This window comes from Heteronotia binoei, chromosome 8, assembly GCF_032191835.1.
Source record: "Heteronotia binoei isolate CCM8104 ecotype False Entrance Well chromosome 8, APGP_CSIRO_Hbin_v1, whole genome shotgun sequence".
NCBI lineage: Eukaryota > Metazoa > Chordata > Lepidosauria > Squamata > Gekkonidae > Heteronotia > Heteronotia binoei.
Window position 1 is genome coordinate 86,398,473 of NC_083230.1, and position 15,570 is coordinate 86,414,042.

General features: G+C 41.5%; 1 protein-coding gene across 1 annotated transcript; it reads left to right on the top strand.

Annotated features, from left to right (window-relative positions):
• The first annotated feature begins 235 nt into the window (after nucleotides 1-235).
• On the top strand, nucleotides 236-14,600 carry EIF3D (eukaryotic translation initiation factor 3 subunit D). The gene is made up of 15 exons (XM_060245521.1): nucleotides 236-378; nucleotides 2,394-2,527; nucleotides 4,196-4,241; nucleotides 4,637-4,773; nucleotides 5,867-5,952; nucleotides 6,326-6,398; nucleotides 6,574-6,686; nucleotides 7,604-7,736; nucleotides 8,384-8,531; nucleotides 8,746-8,876; nucleotides 9,331-9,416; nucleotides 9,612-9,741; nucleotides 10,508-10,650; nucleotides 12,179-12,459; nucleotides 14,458-14,600. Exons 2-15 carry the CDS (start codon nucleotides 2,405-2,407, stop codon nucleotides 14,469-14,471), a joined length of 1,644 nt encoding a protein of 547 aa, XP_060101504.1. The 5' UTR covers nucleotides 236-378; nucleotides 2,394-2,404; the 3' UTR covers nucleotides 14,472-14,600.
• The last annotated feature ends 970 nt before the right edge of the window (nucleotides 14,601-15,570 follow it).

Below are 15,570 nucleotides of genomic sequence, written 5' to 3' on the forward strand. Positions count from 1 at the left end.
TCCCTGGGGCGGGTAATGACTGACATGCATGGTCTTTGCCTTCACATCCTACCTATGCCCATCATGTTAAGTCCCAGTGTGTTCAAACTCCTCTCCCCTAAGCATGCGTACTACAATCACAGTTATCGTATTCGTCTTATACAAAGCAACATCGCCCCACAGAGACAACCGCTCCCTAAAGTAAGCCTTTTGCTTTACGGGCCAGACGTAAGACGCGGCAGCTTTTGCGACAGCTGATAGCGTCGCGGTGGGATGGTGTCATCGCAGAGAAGCCGGGCCGGAAGCTGTTGGTTTTTTTGTGGGGCGTAATTCCTTAGCTGCCCCGTGGCCCTTCCCGAGCCGAATCCGTCGCCATCGGGACCCGCTTGGGTCGCTTAGGTGAGACGGGGGCCTAGGGCTGGGCCTGGGACGCAGGAATCCTTCTCACTCGCCTCATTTGGACGACTCGCGCCGTCTTTGGGCGCAAGGCGGGTCTCCAAAAACTCGGCCGTCGCCTTTCAAGTGAAGGGAGTGCGAGACTAGACCCGGGTTCATGGGGGAATCAGGGGCTTAATCTCACGCAGGTTCCTCTTCGGTCTTCCTTGCCGCGGCTGCTGTGATCCACGCCCCATAGATAAGTCATACACGAATGGGCGACCCCATGAAATATGTGGACAGTGTGCTGTTTCTGTCCACATCATGGACTTTTTAGGAAAATCTGCTTTAGCCCGACTAGTGGGAGGTCTGCATTGCTGAGTGTCCCAGGCGGTTCCCCGAAATAAGTTCGCAGTTTTATTCGGTTTTGTGACCAATTTCCTAGGAGCCGGCTGACACTGTAGTCTTCATGCCCTAAAAAGTTAAAATCTGTTCACTCGTTGGATCACAATAAAAGAGTTACACGGGGCGGGGACCTGGAGCGTTACCGTGGTGTAATAGAGTATGTGGCCTAGGATCTGAAAGAGAAAGGTTGAATTTCCAGTCTGCCATGGAAGCTCACTGACTAACCCTTGGGCTGTCTCTGCTTAACCCTACTACATAAGGTTGTTGTGGGAATAAATGGGAGAAGAGTGATGTAAATCCCTTTGTGTACCCATTGGAGAGCAAAGGGGGACATAAGCAGGGCTTTTTTTGAGCAGGAACGTAGTTCCGCCTGACTTGGTGTCAGGGGATGTGGCCTAGTATGCAAACGAGTTTGTGCTGGTTTTTCTGCAAAAAAGCCCCATGCCGAACAGTGGTGCTGTCAGGGGGCATGCCCTAATATGCAAATGAGTTCCTGCTAGGATTTTCTACAAAAAAAAGCCCTGGACATGTATCTAATCAAATAAAATTGAAATATTAGCAGTATTTATTCCAACAGAAGCTTTCACAGACTAAAGCTCTAGTCTACAAAAGTTTTACTGGAATAAAAGCTTCTTCCTCTTTAAGGAGTTGCACGATCACTATCTAAAACTACTGTGGAATTACTACTTGGGGGTAATAATTGCAAGGTGGGATGATATTTTAATTAGACTGTTTGAGAACTTTATGCTCTCTGATGCAAGATTCTCAGTTCTTAGTCCCTAATTTAGATCCACAGTTTTGCTTACGCATTCAGAAGAATCCGGATGAGTTCTTTCTTATAGTTTCTTGGGCACCTGATCTAATAGGCATTGAATAGAGTCCTTAAATAAATTCCCATTAGAAGTATGAGGAGCTTTTGTTACAAGACTGGTTGTGTACCTTTTCAACCAGAGGTGTCAGGTTAATTTTCATATTTGGACATAAAACTAAGCATAAACACTACAGCAATAGAGTTGTTGGAGTATTGTTGCTTTCAATCTATTTTGGTGGATACATTACATTTGCAAAAGTTGAGCAGGTTCTGTTGTAAGGTGAAGTGTAGTGCTTCATAGCTAGGAAGTTAATATTTCATTGAATTGTGACAGAGATGCTGAGGAAGAGACCAAGGCTCAAATCTCCTCTTAGTTGTGAAATTTACTGAATGATCTTGGGCCAATCATTGGGTCTTAACTCCACCTACAACACAAGTTTGTTGTTATGATAAAAGTGGAGGGGCCTGTACACCACCTAGAACTCACTGGAGGAATGCTGTAGTCTGAAAGACAGATGTGAATCAATTGACTATCCTGCTCAGTTTTAGGAATTACAATTTCTGTATCTGCCTCCAAGAGAGATTAGAGATATTGGGGCATACTTTATTCTCTATTAATTCCCTAATGTCTGTCAGTCATGTAAGGATACCCTTGAGTATAAAGATTGAAGCCTAACTGGGGTTTTTTTTTGGGGGGGATAGGTTTCCAAGGTGACTTTTTCCAGCATTTCCATTTGTTTTGAATCTTGCTTTATTGAAAAGCAGTATCATCTACTCTATAATTAATTTACTGGAAGTTATCTCAAACCCATTTTCTCTCTAGAGTTGTAGAAGATGGCAAAATTCATGACACCTGTGATTCAGGACAATCCTTCAGGATGGGGTCCATGTGCTGTTCCTGAGCAGTTCAAAGACATGCCTTATCAGCCATTCAGTAAAGGGGATCGGCTGGGAAAGGTACTTAGCATGACAACTCCTATTAATTGTATTTGATGTATTTTTCTGCCCAAGATGTGTGTTTTCATTCATTCTGCTGCATAGCATGCAGTTAGTCAGTTACTGCATTGCTCTTGACAATGTTCTCTTATCAGATGCCGCATGCTGCAATTTTTAAGGCTGTTTTCACATGGCAGATTGACTGAAATTAAGCTATATCACATAACAAAGGGGTTGGATCCTACCTAGAATTGTTAGGCCTGTGTTTTTGGGTGCAGAGCATGTGACACAACTTCTGAGTGAAGACCCACCAGTGACTTCATCCTGTTAAGCAATGTACTAGGAATTTCCTGATCTCTATTGTAAAGACTATAAATTGGGGAAATTCCTAGAGTGTCACTGCTGCTGTGACCAGAAATGACAACACTGTGTCTGTGCTGCCCCCCATTTTCTCCTGTCCTGCCTCTCTAGTGAGGAAAGTGCAGTTTCCTCCACCAAAAGAACCACTTAAGTTGGTGAAAGGTTCTGTGGAGGAAGGTACATACAACATGCTATTATTTTGGGAGTTAACTGCAACATGAAATGTCATTGTTAATTGGTAGTTTATAGTGGCTTGCTGACCTCACAGTGTAGATGGATGGCGCATGTCAGCTCTGGAGTTGGTTTGCTAGAACATTGCATGGAAGTTTAAAGGAAAGAACTGAACTTTAAGTTAGGGCCCAGGTAAATGTGTTTTATATTATAAAATGATGTCATAATTATGTTTAAGAACAGGACCTTTGGAATTTTTTTTCAAATACTGATCTGTACCCCTTTAGGACATATTGGAAATCTTAAGGATGACCTGATAAAAATGGCATTCCTTTGGTGAATTCTCCCAGATGTAAAGTGCAATCATGTGGACTGTTTAATAGAAAGAGGGTTGATCAGAGAAGTGTACTGAATACTGTTTTGACATGCTGCATCAAAGTGCAGTTAAATAGAATATTTTTTTAAATGTAGAGTTAAAACTAATTAAATATTGAATGAGCTTAGTTACAAGCACAAACTCATTAGATCCAATAAAGAGATACTGCTGAATACTTCAAACCAGTATAAAATGACTTTAGAAAATCCACACGTTTATTAAGAAATGCCATGACCAGACTTCCCCAGATATGATACAGAAATCCATTGGAAGATACCAGATGCATTTTGACATCTAATTATTTGTTGATGCAGAGGGACTTCTTTTAACTTATTGTTTGCAGCTTGTACAATGTCAAAATGTTTTTTCCAAAGGAAAATCCAAATACAAGATTTTAGCATTCTATAGGCTTAGCCTCATACGGTCTGTTACAGTCATGTTAAGTGTTTCCATACTGCCACCAGAGCTGTCTAGCTCTGGGGCTCAGGAACGCTTTCTGTACTAGCTGTTTCCACAGCAAGATATGCTACTGCATTGTATAGCTGAGGTTGTGGAGACTGAGATGGGGATGCCCTCTTTAGCAGATGTCTGCTGGCAAGCATAATATACACTGGCTCTCTAGGAGGAGAGCTTGGTGTTAAAATTTGGACTGAAGAATCTCAGAACTTGAGCTGGCATGGGAAGCATTTTTAGCAATTCTGCTGGAAATCTTGTAAATTTACTGAAATTAAGCCATATCACATCTCACAGACCTGTTGTTATTTTTGCTTACTGTTGGCTAGGTTGCAGACTGGACTGGAGCTACTTATCAAGATAAGCGATACACAAGTAAGTAAGGTAGTGCTTGCTTTTGTTTTCTGTGCTTGAAAGGGAAGATTATATTATGAGCTTTGACAGATATCTGCAAGTTGTACCAAATGGTCACATTGGGATTTAGTTGTGTAAACACTGATGTAGTAATAGATTGAAACTTTGGCTGGGTAGAAATCAAGGGGATGTCTTATCTTGTGTTGATCACTATACAGATGTTTTTCTTTCTCAAACTGCAGGAGAGGAAACTTCCATTTTTGTTTTGTGACTGCTTAGCAAAAAATTCACAGTGGTGTTAACACTTCTTGTTTCTATAAGATTTGGAAATGTCACCTCCAGTTTTTCAGTACAGGAGGAGAATGACCATTCCAGTCATGGGAACATTGAAGTGATCACAGTAATTTTGTTTCCAGATAAGTATTCATCCCAGTTTGGAGGAGGCAGTCAATATGCTTATTTCCATGAGGAAGATGAGGCCAGTTTCCAGCTGGTGGACACAGCACGGACCCAGAAGACCGCCTACCAGAGGAATCGTATGAGGTTTGCACAGGTATGATGAAGGCTGCTTGAAAAGCTTGGGTTTGGCCCCTGGACCTGGGGAGATTTCTGTTCCATATGTAGATATGAAGTTGAGAGCCCTCCTCTTAATGAACAGAGTCTCTTTAGGTGTCTGACCAAGTGAACAGTGACTCACAAAAGCCCATACCCTGCCACAGCTTTTGTTAGTCTTTAAGGTGCTGCTGGACTCTTGCTCTTTTCTACTCCTAACCCATCTTGGCTACCCATCTTGATGTATCATTAGGATTTGTTAAAGATTTATTTTCTTGCACACCAGAAAGCTGGATAGTTTCAGAGGGTAGCGTGTCGGTCTTAGTTGAACAGCTAGATTCAAGTCTAGTAGCACCTTACAGATCAACAAGGTTTTGGGGCTGTAAACTTTTGATAATCAAAGTTCCCTTCATCAGATGCGATAAAGCAGGGTGTTGCAGTAGATCTTATAGTCCTGAAGGCAGAATATTGTAGAAAAAGGTTTGCTAACTTTTTAAAAAAATTGCGGCAGGGCATAGCAGATGCCATTACAGCATTAAAAGGTTGAATCGTTTCAAAGCAAGGGAAAGCATATTGTGAACAAGTGATTAGGTACCTACTCAGAGCCTGTATTTTTTTTAAGTGGAAGATGTTTGCAATATTTGCGTTAAGTCACACAGAACCCAAAGCCTACCTACTTCTTTGCCATCCCAAACAAAATTTTGAAAGGTTTACAAGTTATTGCAAGATTTACTATTATTTTTAAAAAATATTTTAAACCTCCGGTGTGGGAGGAGGCTTAGGATTGCAACTTTGGCACATTAGGAGCACTTTCATGTAAGTAAGCCTCACTGAACAATATAGGACTTAATTCTGGGTAGACCTGCTTAGGTTTACTCCCCAAGTAATGCTTTTGTTTTCCCTGGATTCCTGTTTGTGTAATGTTCTTGATCATTCTGAGCTCATTTAGTGATGTGTTTGAGTGCATATTCCATGCATTCCAGTGTCTGCCAAACAATCCTTTGCTGGGTTGTCTGCCAACAATGGCACTTCAGAAAACATTTCTGAGATTGATTATGCCCCGCTCTTTTGTTTACACAAACAACCTCTTTCAGAGGAACCTTCGGAGAGACAAGGACCGCAGGAACATACTTCAGTTCAACCTGCAGACGCTGCCTAAAAGTGCCAAGCAGAAAGAAAGGTGAGTTTGGTCTTTGGATGCCCTAAATTGGCAGTTGTTGAGCAGAGCTAGTTTAACAAACATATACATTATCCAGAAAAAGTACATTGGTAACCAAGCATTTTGACCTGCTCTGCTGAGATCTGCCCTAAATTTATGATTCCTGAATTGATCCCAAAACCAACTCAAGAGCCAGTAATCTGTCATTTTTAGTTTTGATTTTAAGGCTATGTTAGTTATTCAGTGGTATTACAATTTGGCTTCCAACCATTCTAGGACCAAAAATATCAGCAAATATCCTTCAAAGCTTACAACTTAAATTCTATTTTTCACTGCAAGTGGATTCTAGGGACCCTCTGTCTTGATGTTGCTGTTGTTTTTTGTGTCATTGCAGAGATAGGCTGCGTCTGCAAAAAAAGTTTCAGAAGCAGTTTGGAGTGAGGCAGAAATGGGACCAAAAATCGCAGGTAGAGTGAACTTTCTAATCTGAAGAGATTTCTCTTTGCCTGATATTACATCCAGCCTCACACATTTCCTGGGGTGCCACCATCTTGCCCCCTTTCAGCTCCTACTCCCTTGTTAACCATGGCTGTTTTGTCCCCTCTCCTCCATCCACTTGTATTTCCTCTGCCTGCAAAGCAGAAGCCTCGTGACTCTTCTGTTGAAGTTCGTAGTGACTGGGAGGTGAAGGAAGAGATGGATTTCCCGAGGCTGATGAAGATGAGATATCTAGAAGTGTCAGAACCTCAGGACATGTGAGTTTTTGAGTCAGTTGATGACTGTGGGGTCCTGGAGCTAGCTGTGTATGGGCTGTACCATTGCTTAGATCTGCATGATGATGCTATTAATCATGTCCTCAACAAAACACAAGCTAGTATCCAATATCTGAGTATCTTTAACCAGTGGTGGTAGCAGGTCCCTTTTCTTCCTTTGTGTTCTAGACAGGCATCTAGAGTTTTAATTAATACTATTTTAGTTCTTCCAAGTGTTCTCTACAAACAGGAAGATAGGACTGAATGCAAGGAACGAGTGTGGAAACTGGACCTCTAGGCCTAAAGTGATGTGGTAGGCATGCATATGGAGCATCATTTTGGTTGTCGCTGTTTTGTTTGTAGACTAGACCTAGTCCCTCAACTCTGATTTAGTCAACATAAAGTCAGATTGTGGTGAATACATCCTGCCCTAGTGGATTTTGATCTCACCTTGAGAAGAACATAATGACATCAGTTATTTTTATTTCCATTCCTTGATGTTCCCAAGAAGACTTTTTTGTTTTGACTGTGAATTCTCTGTTGAGAATCAAGAGTCAGAAATTGCTGAAAAACACTGTGATAAGCTTCCTGAGTGAAGTTGTATATGAAAACATAATTGGAACAGAAATGGGGACGAGAACACATGAACTAGGGGAGGAAAGAGAGAGATGCAAGTGCTCAGAAGCTGCACCCTAGATGCTCACATTTTTGTAAATAATTTAAAAATTCCTATCTTGAACCCAAACCTTCTTTTCAGAAGAAGCATCCAGAATGGCACCGTTCTGCTGTTTGTTATTTTGAGGCAGATACAGAAGGGCAAAGCCTTGAAGAAACTGACTCCATCCATAGATGGAGAAACTGGCCACTCTGCTTTTGGCAGTCAGTGTTCTCCCTTGATGTTCCTTAATTTGTACTTGCAGAGAGTGCTGTGGGGCTCTAGAATACTATGACAAAGGCTTTGACCGCATCACCACAAGAAACGAGAAGACCCTTCGCAGCATCAAGCGCATTTTCCATACCGTGACCACTACTGATGATCCTGTCATCCGCAAGGTCTGCCTCTTCGGTCTGTCATGAAGATTATAAAATAGCCAGAGAGTAGAAAGCAGCGAGCCTTACCTGTGACTGAAAGTGGGGAATCGGACAGACATTAGGGGTGCCTATAAGATTTGCACAGACATCAGATGGGTAGGGGAGGTATTCCACAATCCTGGCATCTCCATTATGAAGACCCTGTCTGCTTTATTCTCTGCCTAACCTGCAAAAGAAGGAGTACCTTAAGAGGGCCCTCTGATAAAGAGCTCAATCGAGAGGCAGGTTCATGCGGAAAGCAAGCCATCTTTACTGGATTAAGGGAGAAAGTTAAATATTTTTGGTCAGACTTAATGAAGGCTGGGAGACTTTTTAGACCTTGTATTTCCCATGAGCCTTGGAGCTGCCTTCAAGATAAAAATCTAGTTAAATAGTGGATTGTGAACATTTTAAAATATTTCTTCCCTGTGTTGGAGAAACCATTTTCATCGCATAGGGCCTCCTCTGTTTTCCCCTTCTGCCCATTTTATAATTGCTGAAAGAATAATCTCAGAAAGCGCAACTTGGATCCAGTTTCATTGTTCTTTTCTACAGAGACAAAATATTGTCCTGTAGCCTTTGGGAGGAAAAGGATTCACATTCTCTTTCTGACTGTTCTATATGCACAGCTGGCCAAGACTCAGGGAAATGTGTTTGCTACCGATGCAATCCTAGCCACCCTCATGTCCTGCACTCGCTCAGTGTATTCCTGGGATATCATTGTTCAGCGAGTTGGATCCAAGCTCTTCTTCGACAAGAGGGACAACTCTGATTTTGGTGAGTCTTTAGTATGTTATGGTTGAGTAAGAAAAACAGATGGTATCTGGAAATTTTGGATTTTGAAGGAAAGATTAGTCTAAGGAACAAGGAGGGCTAGGAAAAAACAATCAGATGCAGTGTCTGAGCCCAATTACCATATTGGACTGACTTGGTGCTGTACTCTTGTGATATTTTGACCGTCCTGATGTTTTCCACTTTGCTGTATTCTCAGATCTCCTAACAGTGAGTGAGACTGCTAATGAGCCACCACAAGATGAGGGCAATTCCTTCAATTCACCCCGCAACCTTGCTATGGAAGCCACCTACATCAACCACAACTTCTCCCAGCAATGCCTGAGAATGGTAAGAAGAAAGGATGGGCTTGAATCATTCTACACTGTGTTAACATTTAGGAGGGTGGGAGTTGCTATGGCTGTTCAAAACTACTTTCCCATGAGAGGATTCTCTTTCTTAATAAGCAGCAATGGGATCATATCTGCTGAGAAGGAGTTGCTTAGCTCTTAGCCACTTTGGACAATTCCCCCAGAAAGGCTTATCATAACAATATTCAGTAAAACATAGGGCCTCTGGATTTGTTCTTTGAGATTAGTATGCCTGTTGGGAAATGCCAGATAAAATTACAGCTGATGTAGCCATAAGGAAATGATCTTGCTACTCAAGCTCTGAGAGGAAGGAGTTGATGAAGAAAGGAAGTTTTCAGATTTCTCATCTCAGAGATGGAAAATAGGAGACCTTGTCTGAAACCCAAGTTCTCATGTCATTCATCTGGTAAATTTTTGCATGGCTTCTTTTACAGGGGAAAGAAAAATATACATTTCCCAATCCAAACCCATTTGTGGAAGATGACATGGATAAGAATGAGGTGGCTTCTGTTGCATACCGGTATGTGGTATTTTCTAACCTGCAAAGAGATGGGGGGCAGTGGCTCATTGCGTTGTTCAGCAACTTCCAGACTTGTTGGATACCCCATGCAAACTCACTGTTATTGCCTGCATATCTTGTTATGATGATAGAAATTGATCTGGGTTTGAATGAATCTCTAATGGTAATGTTACTGACCACCATTCTTGGTTGTAGGTATCGAAGGTGGAAGCTAGGAGATGACATTGACCTGATTGTGCGTTGTGAACATGATGGAGTGATGACTGGAGCCAATGGAGAAGTGTCATTCATCAACATTAAAACATTGAATGAATGGGATTCGAGGGTGAGGGAGATCCCAGAGTTTTAAGTTTTTATCATGTCTGTTGTTGCTGGGTACAATATCCAAGATACAAAACAGCCTGTGTAAGAGGAGTATTTTGTAGAAGGGCTTTTTCAGAACTTGTTTATATATTAGGCCACACCCTCTGATGCCAAGCCAGCCGGAACTGCATTCCTACTTTTTTTAAAAAGCCATTTTGAAGGTTATCTGGCTGCTTGTGACTTGTTTGGGCTGGGCAATTTTAACTGATGTTTGCTCTAAATGGCGACCAGTGTATTTCTCCCTTCCCTTTGAAGAGGAGTCATTTAAAGTGCTGACTTCTTCTCCCATTGATCTATGATAGAGGAAGAACCCCAGAGAACTCACTTAATAAGCTCACAGTGTGTTGGAACGTGAGATTGTCACATCTCTGTTTACTGTTGAGAACCAGTTTGAGTTCAGTGGCACCTTTAAAACTGATGACATTTAATTCTGGATATAAGCTTTTATGTGCATACACAGTGCAACAGATGAAGTGTTTTGTGCACACGAAAGCTTATAGCCAGAATTAAACTTGGTTGGTTTTAAAGGTGCCATTGGACCCAAACTGTTGTGTTGCTACTGACCAATACAGCTACCCACCTAAACCTATCCTTATGAAATCAATAGAAATGATTTATAACCTGTTTTCTTCTCAGTGGGGACCCAAACAATCATTCTTCCTCACAACAGCCCTATGAGTTAGTCTAGGCTGAAATGAAATCTTCATAACTGTACCTACTTTTTTCAGCATTGTAATGGAGTAGACTGGCGTCAGAAACTGGACTCTCAGAGAGGAGCTGTGATTGCTACTGAACTGAAAAACAACAGCTACAAACTTGCCCGTTGGACATGTTGTGCATTGCTGGCTGGATCAGAATACCTAAAACTTGGGTGAGACTAAAGATTAATGTCTCTCAAATGATTTTTGTCTGAAGATTGGGTGTGTAAGAAGAGGGAAACACACCTTTGTCAGGGACACCAAATGCTAAGATCTAGAGTCAAAACTGCAGCTACTGGTCTCGTACGACTTCCAAAGTAAAAGAAATTAGACTGAATGATTAGCTCGTGGGTGAAAACTTGAAATATCTATAGTTAGGTGAAATATTGATTTTTTTTTTAAAGCTTCTCTGGGAGCATGATGTGCTTAATGAAATATTGGGCATCACCTGAGCTACTGTTCTGAATTAGACTCCATTACCTATTTGTCAGGTAATTGATTGCTGCTTTGATAGTCTTTATAACAGAAACACAATAGAAACATGGAGGACAAGAAGCAGATTCCCCAGAGATACCAAGTACCTCTTGATTTTTATAAAAAATTATCTCTGAATCTTGTGGAAGCCACCTTCTACAACATTGTCTATTAGTCTCCTTGGCCCCATTAATTGGGTCCCTAGTGTTTTGGGACATGTCTTAATGATTTTCATTTATTCTTGGTTATAAGCGCACACAGGCAGCACAAGATCACAAGTGGTATGTTACTGGTGAAGCGCACCTCCTGAGAGAAGCATAGCATTGCTGAGATCTGGGTTCTTCTATTTGTGCTGCTGCAGCACAGGAATACGATGTGTTGCTGCAAGCATAAATTTGCTCAGGGCTCTGCTAGCAACTGGCTGGAAGGCTGTTAAGCAATATGAGAAGAATCTGTTTGGCCAGAGATGTGGGAGTTGCTGTGATGGTGCTCCTTTTCCCAGGACATGCTAAATTGAGTGTCCTTTCATGGTTGCTGGATAGTGTAGGCTGCAGAACCATAGCCACATTCTAAACTCATGATTTCTGGGTATAGCTGTTATATGTAAACAAAAGGCGCTTGGAATCAGTTTCTTGGTGTATAGCTTCAGAAGCTCCAGACTTTGGAAAAACTGCTGCTTTGGCAGAATACTCCAGTTATTTTTACATTTGTTCCCCTGATCTGGAAAGCCCATCGGACACCTTAAATAGACTGTACAGACAGAAAACCGTGCAGACAGAAAGCATTCTAAATAGCCTCAAAATAAAGGTTGAGAACTTAGTTATATTGAAGTTAGCCTGAGAAGTAAAACCCTTCAGGCACACAGAATAGGCACGCAAGTAAAGTGGATATTTCATGTTCTGAGCACAGAGAGGGTGGTAGGTCAGCAAGAAGCGAACACATTCCTACTTTCCCTAGATTGTTTTGCATCAAAAAATTAGACTTCAGAAGCATGTCCTGTTGAGTTTAAGAGTAATTTTCAAATAGATGTTTAAATAATGTGTTTATCAGTACCCTTTGGAAGATGCTAACATGGAAGTGATGTTATGCAGACTTAAGCATGAAGGATGCTCTGTGAACTTCATTCAAAACACATTGACCCCCTGCATGTTCTTTCTATCTGCCCATATCTGTAGCCCTGGGCTTCATTGCTGCCTTTCCTAACTGTCCATTGGCCATCCTTTTCAGGTATGTGTCCCGCTACCATGTCAAAGACTCCTCACGGCATGTGATCCTGGGAACACAGCAGTTCAAGCCCAACGAATTTGCCAGCCAAATTAATTTAAGCATGGAGAACGCCTGGGGCATATTGCGCTGTGTCATTGACATCTGCATGAAATTGGATGAGGGCAAGTACCTCATCTTGAAAGACCCAAACAAGCAGGTCATTCGGGTCTACAGTCTGCCTGATGGTACCTTCAGCTCTGATGAAGAGGAGGATGACGAGGAGGAGGAGGAGGAAGAGGAAGGTTTGTAGAACATTACATTTCAGATGCCTGCTAGCGTTGTCACAGCACAAAGAACAAGACCTGAAAATGCCCAAGTTTTAAAAAGCTGAGTCATGGGGGAGTACTTTTCCCGTTCTTCGGTTTCAGCAGGGGTGACTTGATAAAACCATTAATGAAACCTGCAGTTTTGTCCCCTCAGCACCATATAGTAAGAAGAGCCAAGAGCACCCACATGAAATAGTCACAAGTGACAGTCAGGAACATCTGAAACAGGTTTATTAAGAGAACAGTCAAGAACAGAGGAATTTATTGTTCAGAGCAAGAGATCTGTTGCTATTAGAGTTGACATACCATGGAAGACTTTCCTCTTTCTACTTTGCATGCCCTCTTCTTGTACGCAGTGGGTGAAGCAAATGTCCAGTGATGTGATCAAATTGCTGCTTTTGAAAAAAATCTCACTCTGTGCCCACCTGTCATTTGGCACACTTAGTAATCTTTAGGGAATCCTATGTACAATGTATTGCAACATCCTGCTGCCTTTCTCTTCCCCTGTTTTGTTAGATCTTTGAAAATAAGCAAAAGAAAGACATGGAATGAGGTTGCTCAAAATAAATGTATATTCTTTTTAAAAACTACTTAGTATGACCCTGATGTGGATAGCCCAGGAAAGCCCAGTCTTGCCAGATCTTGGAAGCTAAGCAGGGTTGACTCTGGCAAGTACTTGGATGGGAGACCTCCTTGGAATACCAGGAGTCAGGAGGCGGGGCAGCCTTTATTCAGGCACCTCTCTGAATATCCTCCAGGGCCCCAGTAGGGGTCAGTCTCCAGAAGTCATCATGACTTCCAGGTGCACACACACACAATACAAAAATACCCTGCCCCCCTCCAAAAAAAGTATGGGTAGTTAGGAAATTTGGAGAATGTGATAGAGATTATGTGAGTCTTGTTCAGGAGAGAAACATTTAAAGGCAGTTTAAAATGTTGATCAGAATGCATCTAACAATATCTGGTTTATCCATTGTGGATGTGGCAATGTACATATTGCTGAGGCTACAGTGTCCAATGTTGAAAGGATATATTGGAGAAACTAAATACAACTTTATTGTAACTAAAAAAGGTAAAGGTAGCAAGCACCAGTCGTTTTTGACTCTGGGGTGATGTTGCATCATGACGTTTTCACAGCAGACTTTTTATGGGGTGGTTTGCCATTGCCTTCCCCAGTCATCTACACTTTACCCCCAGCAAGCTAGGTAGTCATTTTACCAACTTTGAAAGGATGAAAGGCTGAGTCAGCCTTGAAGAAGAAAAAGAAGACTGCAGATTTATACCCTGCCCTTCTCTCTGAATCAGGGACTCAGAGCGGCTTACAATCTCCTATGTCTTCTCCCCCCACAACAGACACCCTGTGAGGTGGGTGGGGCTGAGAGGGCCCTTTCAAGGACAACCTCTGCCAGAGCTACAGCTAACCCAAAGCCATTCCAGCAGTTGTGTGGGGAATCAAACCCGGTTCTCCCAGATAAGAATTCACACACTTAACCATTACACCAAGCCAGCTACCTGAACCCAGCTTCCGCTGGGATCAAACTCAAGTCGTGAGCAGAGCTTGTACTGCAGCTTACCACTCTGCCACAGGGCTCCTCCACTGTAACTATTATTGTAACTTATTTTTATAATTACTGTAATTAGGTATGTTTAAATTTCAGTATATTTTTCTGGTTGCATTAGACCTTATTAGAACATACTGGTTTCTGAAAGTTTTCTTGATAAACATTGAATGCAGGACTTGGATTGTCTCCATTTAAATCTACATCTTGAAATGATCAGCTATCAACATGCTGAGAAAGGGTCTATTGTGTAAGAAGTTATGATCTATCTTCACGTTGACTGGCATTTGGCAGTGTGTGGGAAAAGGGCAGCAAAGATTGTGGCTGTGTTTGTTGTCTGCTTTTGATGTTTGCTTTGTTGCCTGGCTTGGGATGGGAAGAAACGTTCTGTTTCAATTTTTCTTCTGTGTTCCAGAGGAAGAGAGCTGAACATTGTACCACATCACAGTGACTGTGACTTGAAGGCACACACATTTGGTACTCAGTGGATGGATCGAACCTGAATCTGTGCCTCACTTACTTACAACCTAAAGAATACAATAAAATCAGTTCTCTTAATGAGTTTTTCCTTTTGTCTGATTATTAAGGATGTTGCAGGGGGAACTGACAGATCTAACAATAAGCACTGCCTTTCCATTTTTAAGTCTGAATTGCATGATACCACTTTTCCTGTTCCTGTACTGCTTCAAACTGCAGGTGAGGAATTGCATGTGTGCTCACGTGGGAAAGGAAACTATTTTCTGAATATAGAAAACAGCCATATTGGGTAAGAAAGCTAAGGATCATTTGCCCTAATAATGGCTTGCTTTGAGCAGGGAGGCTTTTTTATTCCCAGGTATAAGGTCCCTAACTGTGTGTGTGTAACCAAAAAAGTGGAGAAAAACACAACTCTACATGAGAAAGATAACCAAAAAGGTTGCAACAACCCCCCCCCCCCTAAATGTTACACACATAGTGCTAATGTGCAAAATATCATATATAATTCAATTATACATTCAAAAGTGCTAAGATGTTTTAAAACAATCCTATGGTTCTGCATGTAAGTACCTAGTCCAATCACATAAATACAGGTTAAAAGATATAAATGATATCCATATACAAGAACCAGTACTAAATGTGTTTCAGCTAAAAGCCTTCCTCAGTGGTAAAATGCAAACCAAGCATTCCATAAATATAACAAAAATATACATAAAATTCATCATATACAGAATGGACCTTATTCACACTGAGATGTTCACCCATGGAGTAAGTGGTGATAAATATTGTTGAGATGCAATAAAGGCAATTCATCAAGATAACTGAAATGGATTAATAAAATTATCTGCTCTGAAATTTTGTTCAGTAATGAGCTACCATTGCAAAGAAATGCATAAAGAAACCCTTTCTTTTTGGTTTAGTATTGTATTCACACCCAAGGCACTACTTCAAAAGTAATTTCTGAGGAATCTTACTCATGGGTTGTTAGCCTCTACTTCCACTCTCCTCTACTTTAGAGGAAACTGTGTTCTCTCCTCAGGGCCTTCAGGGA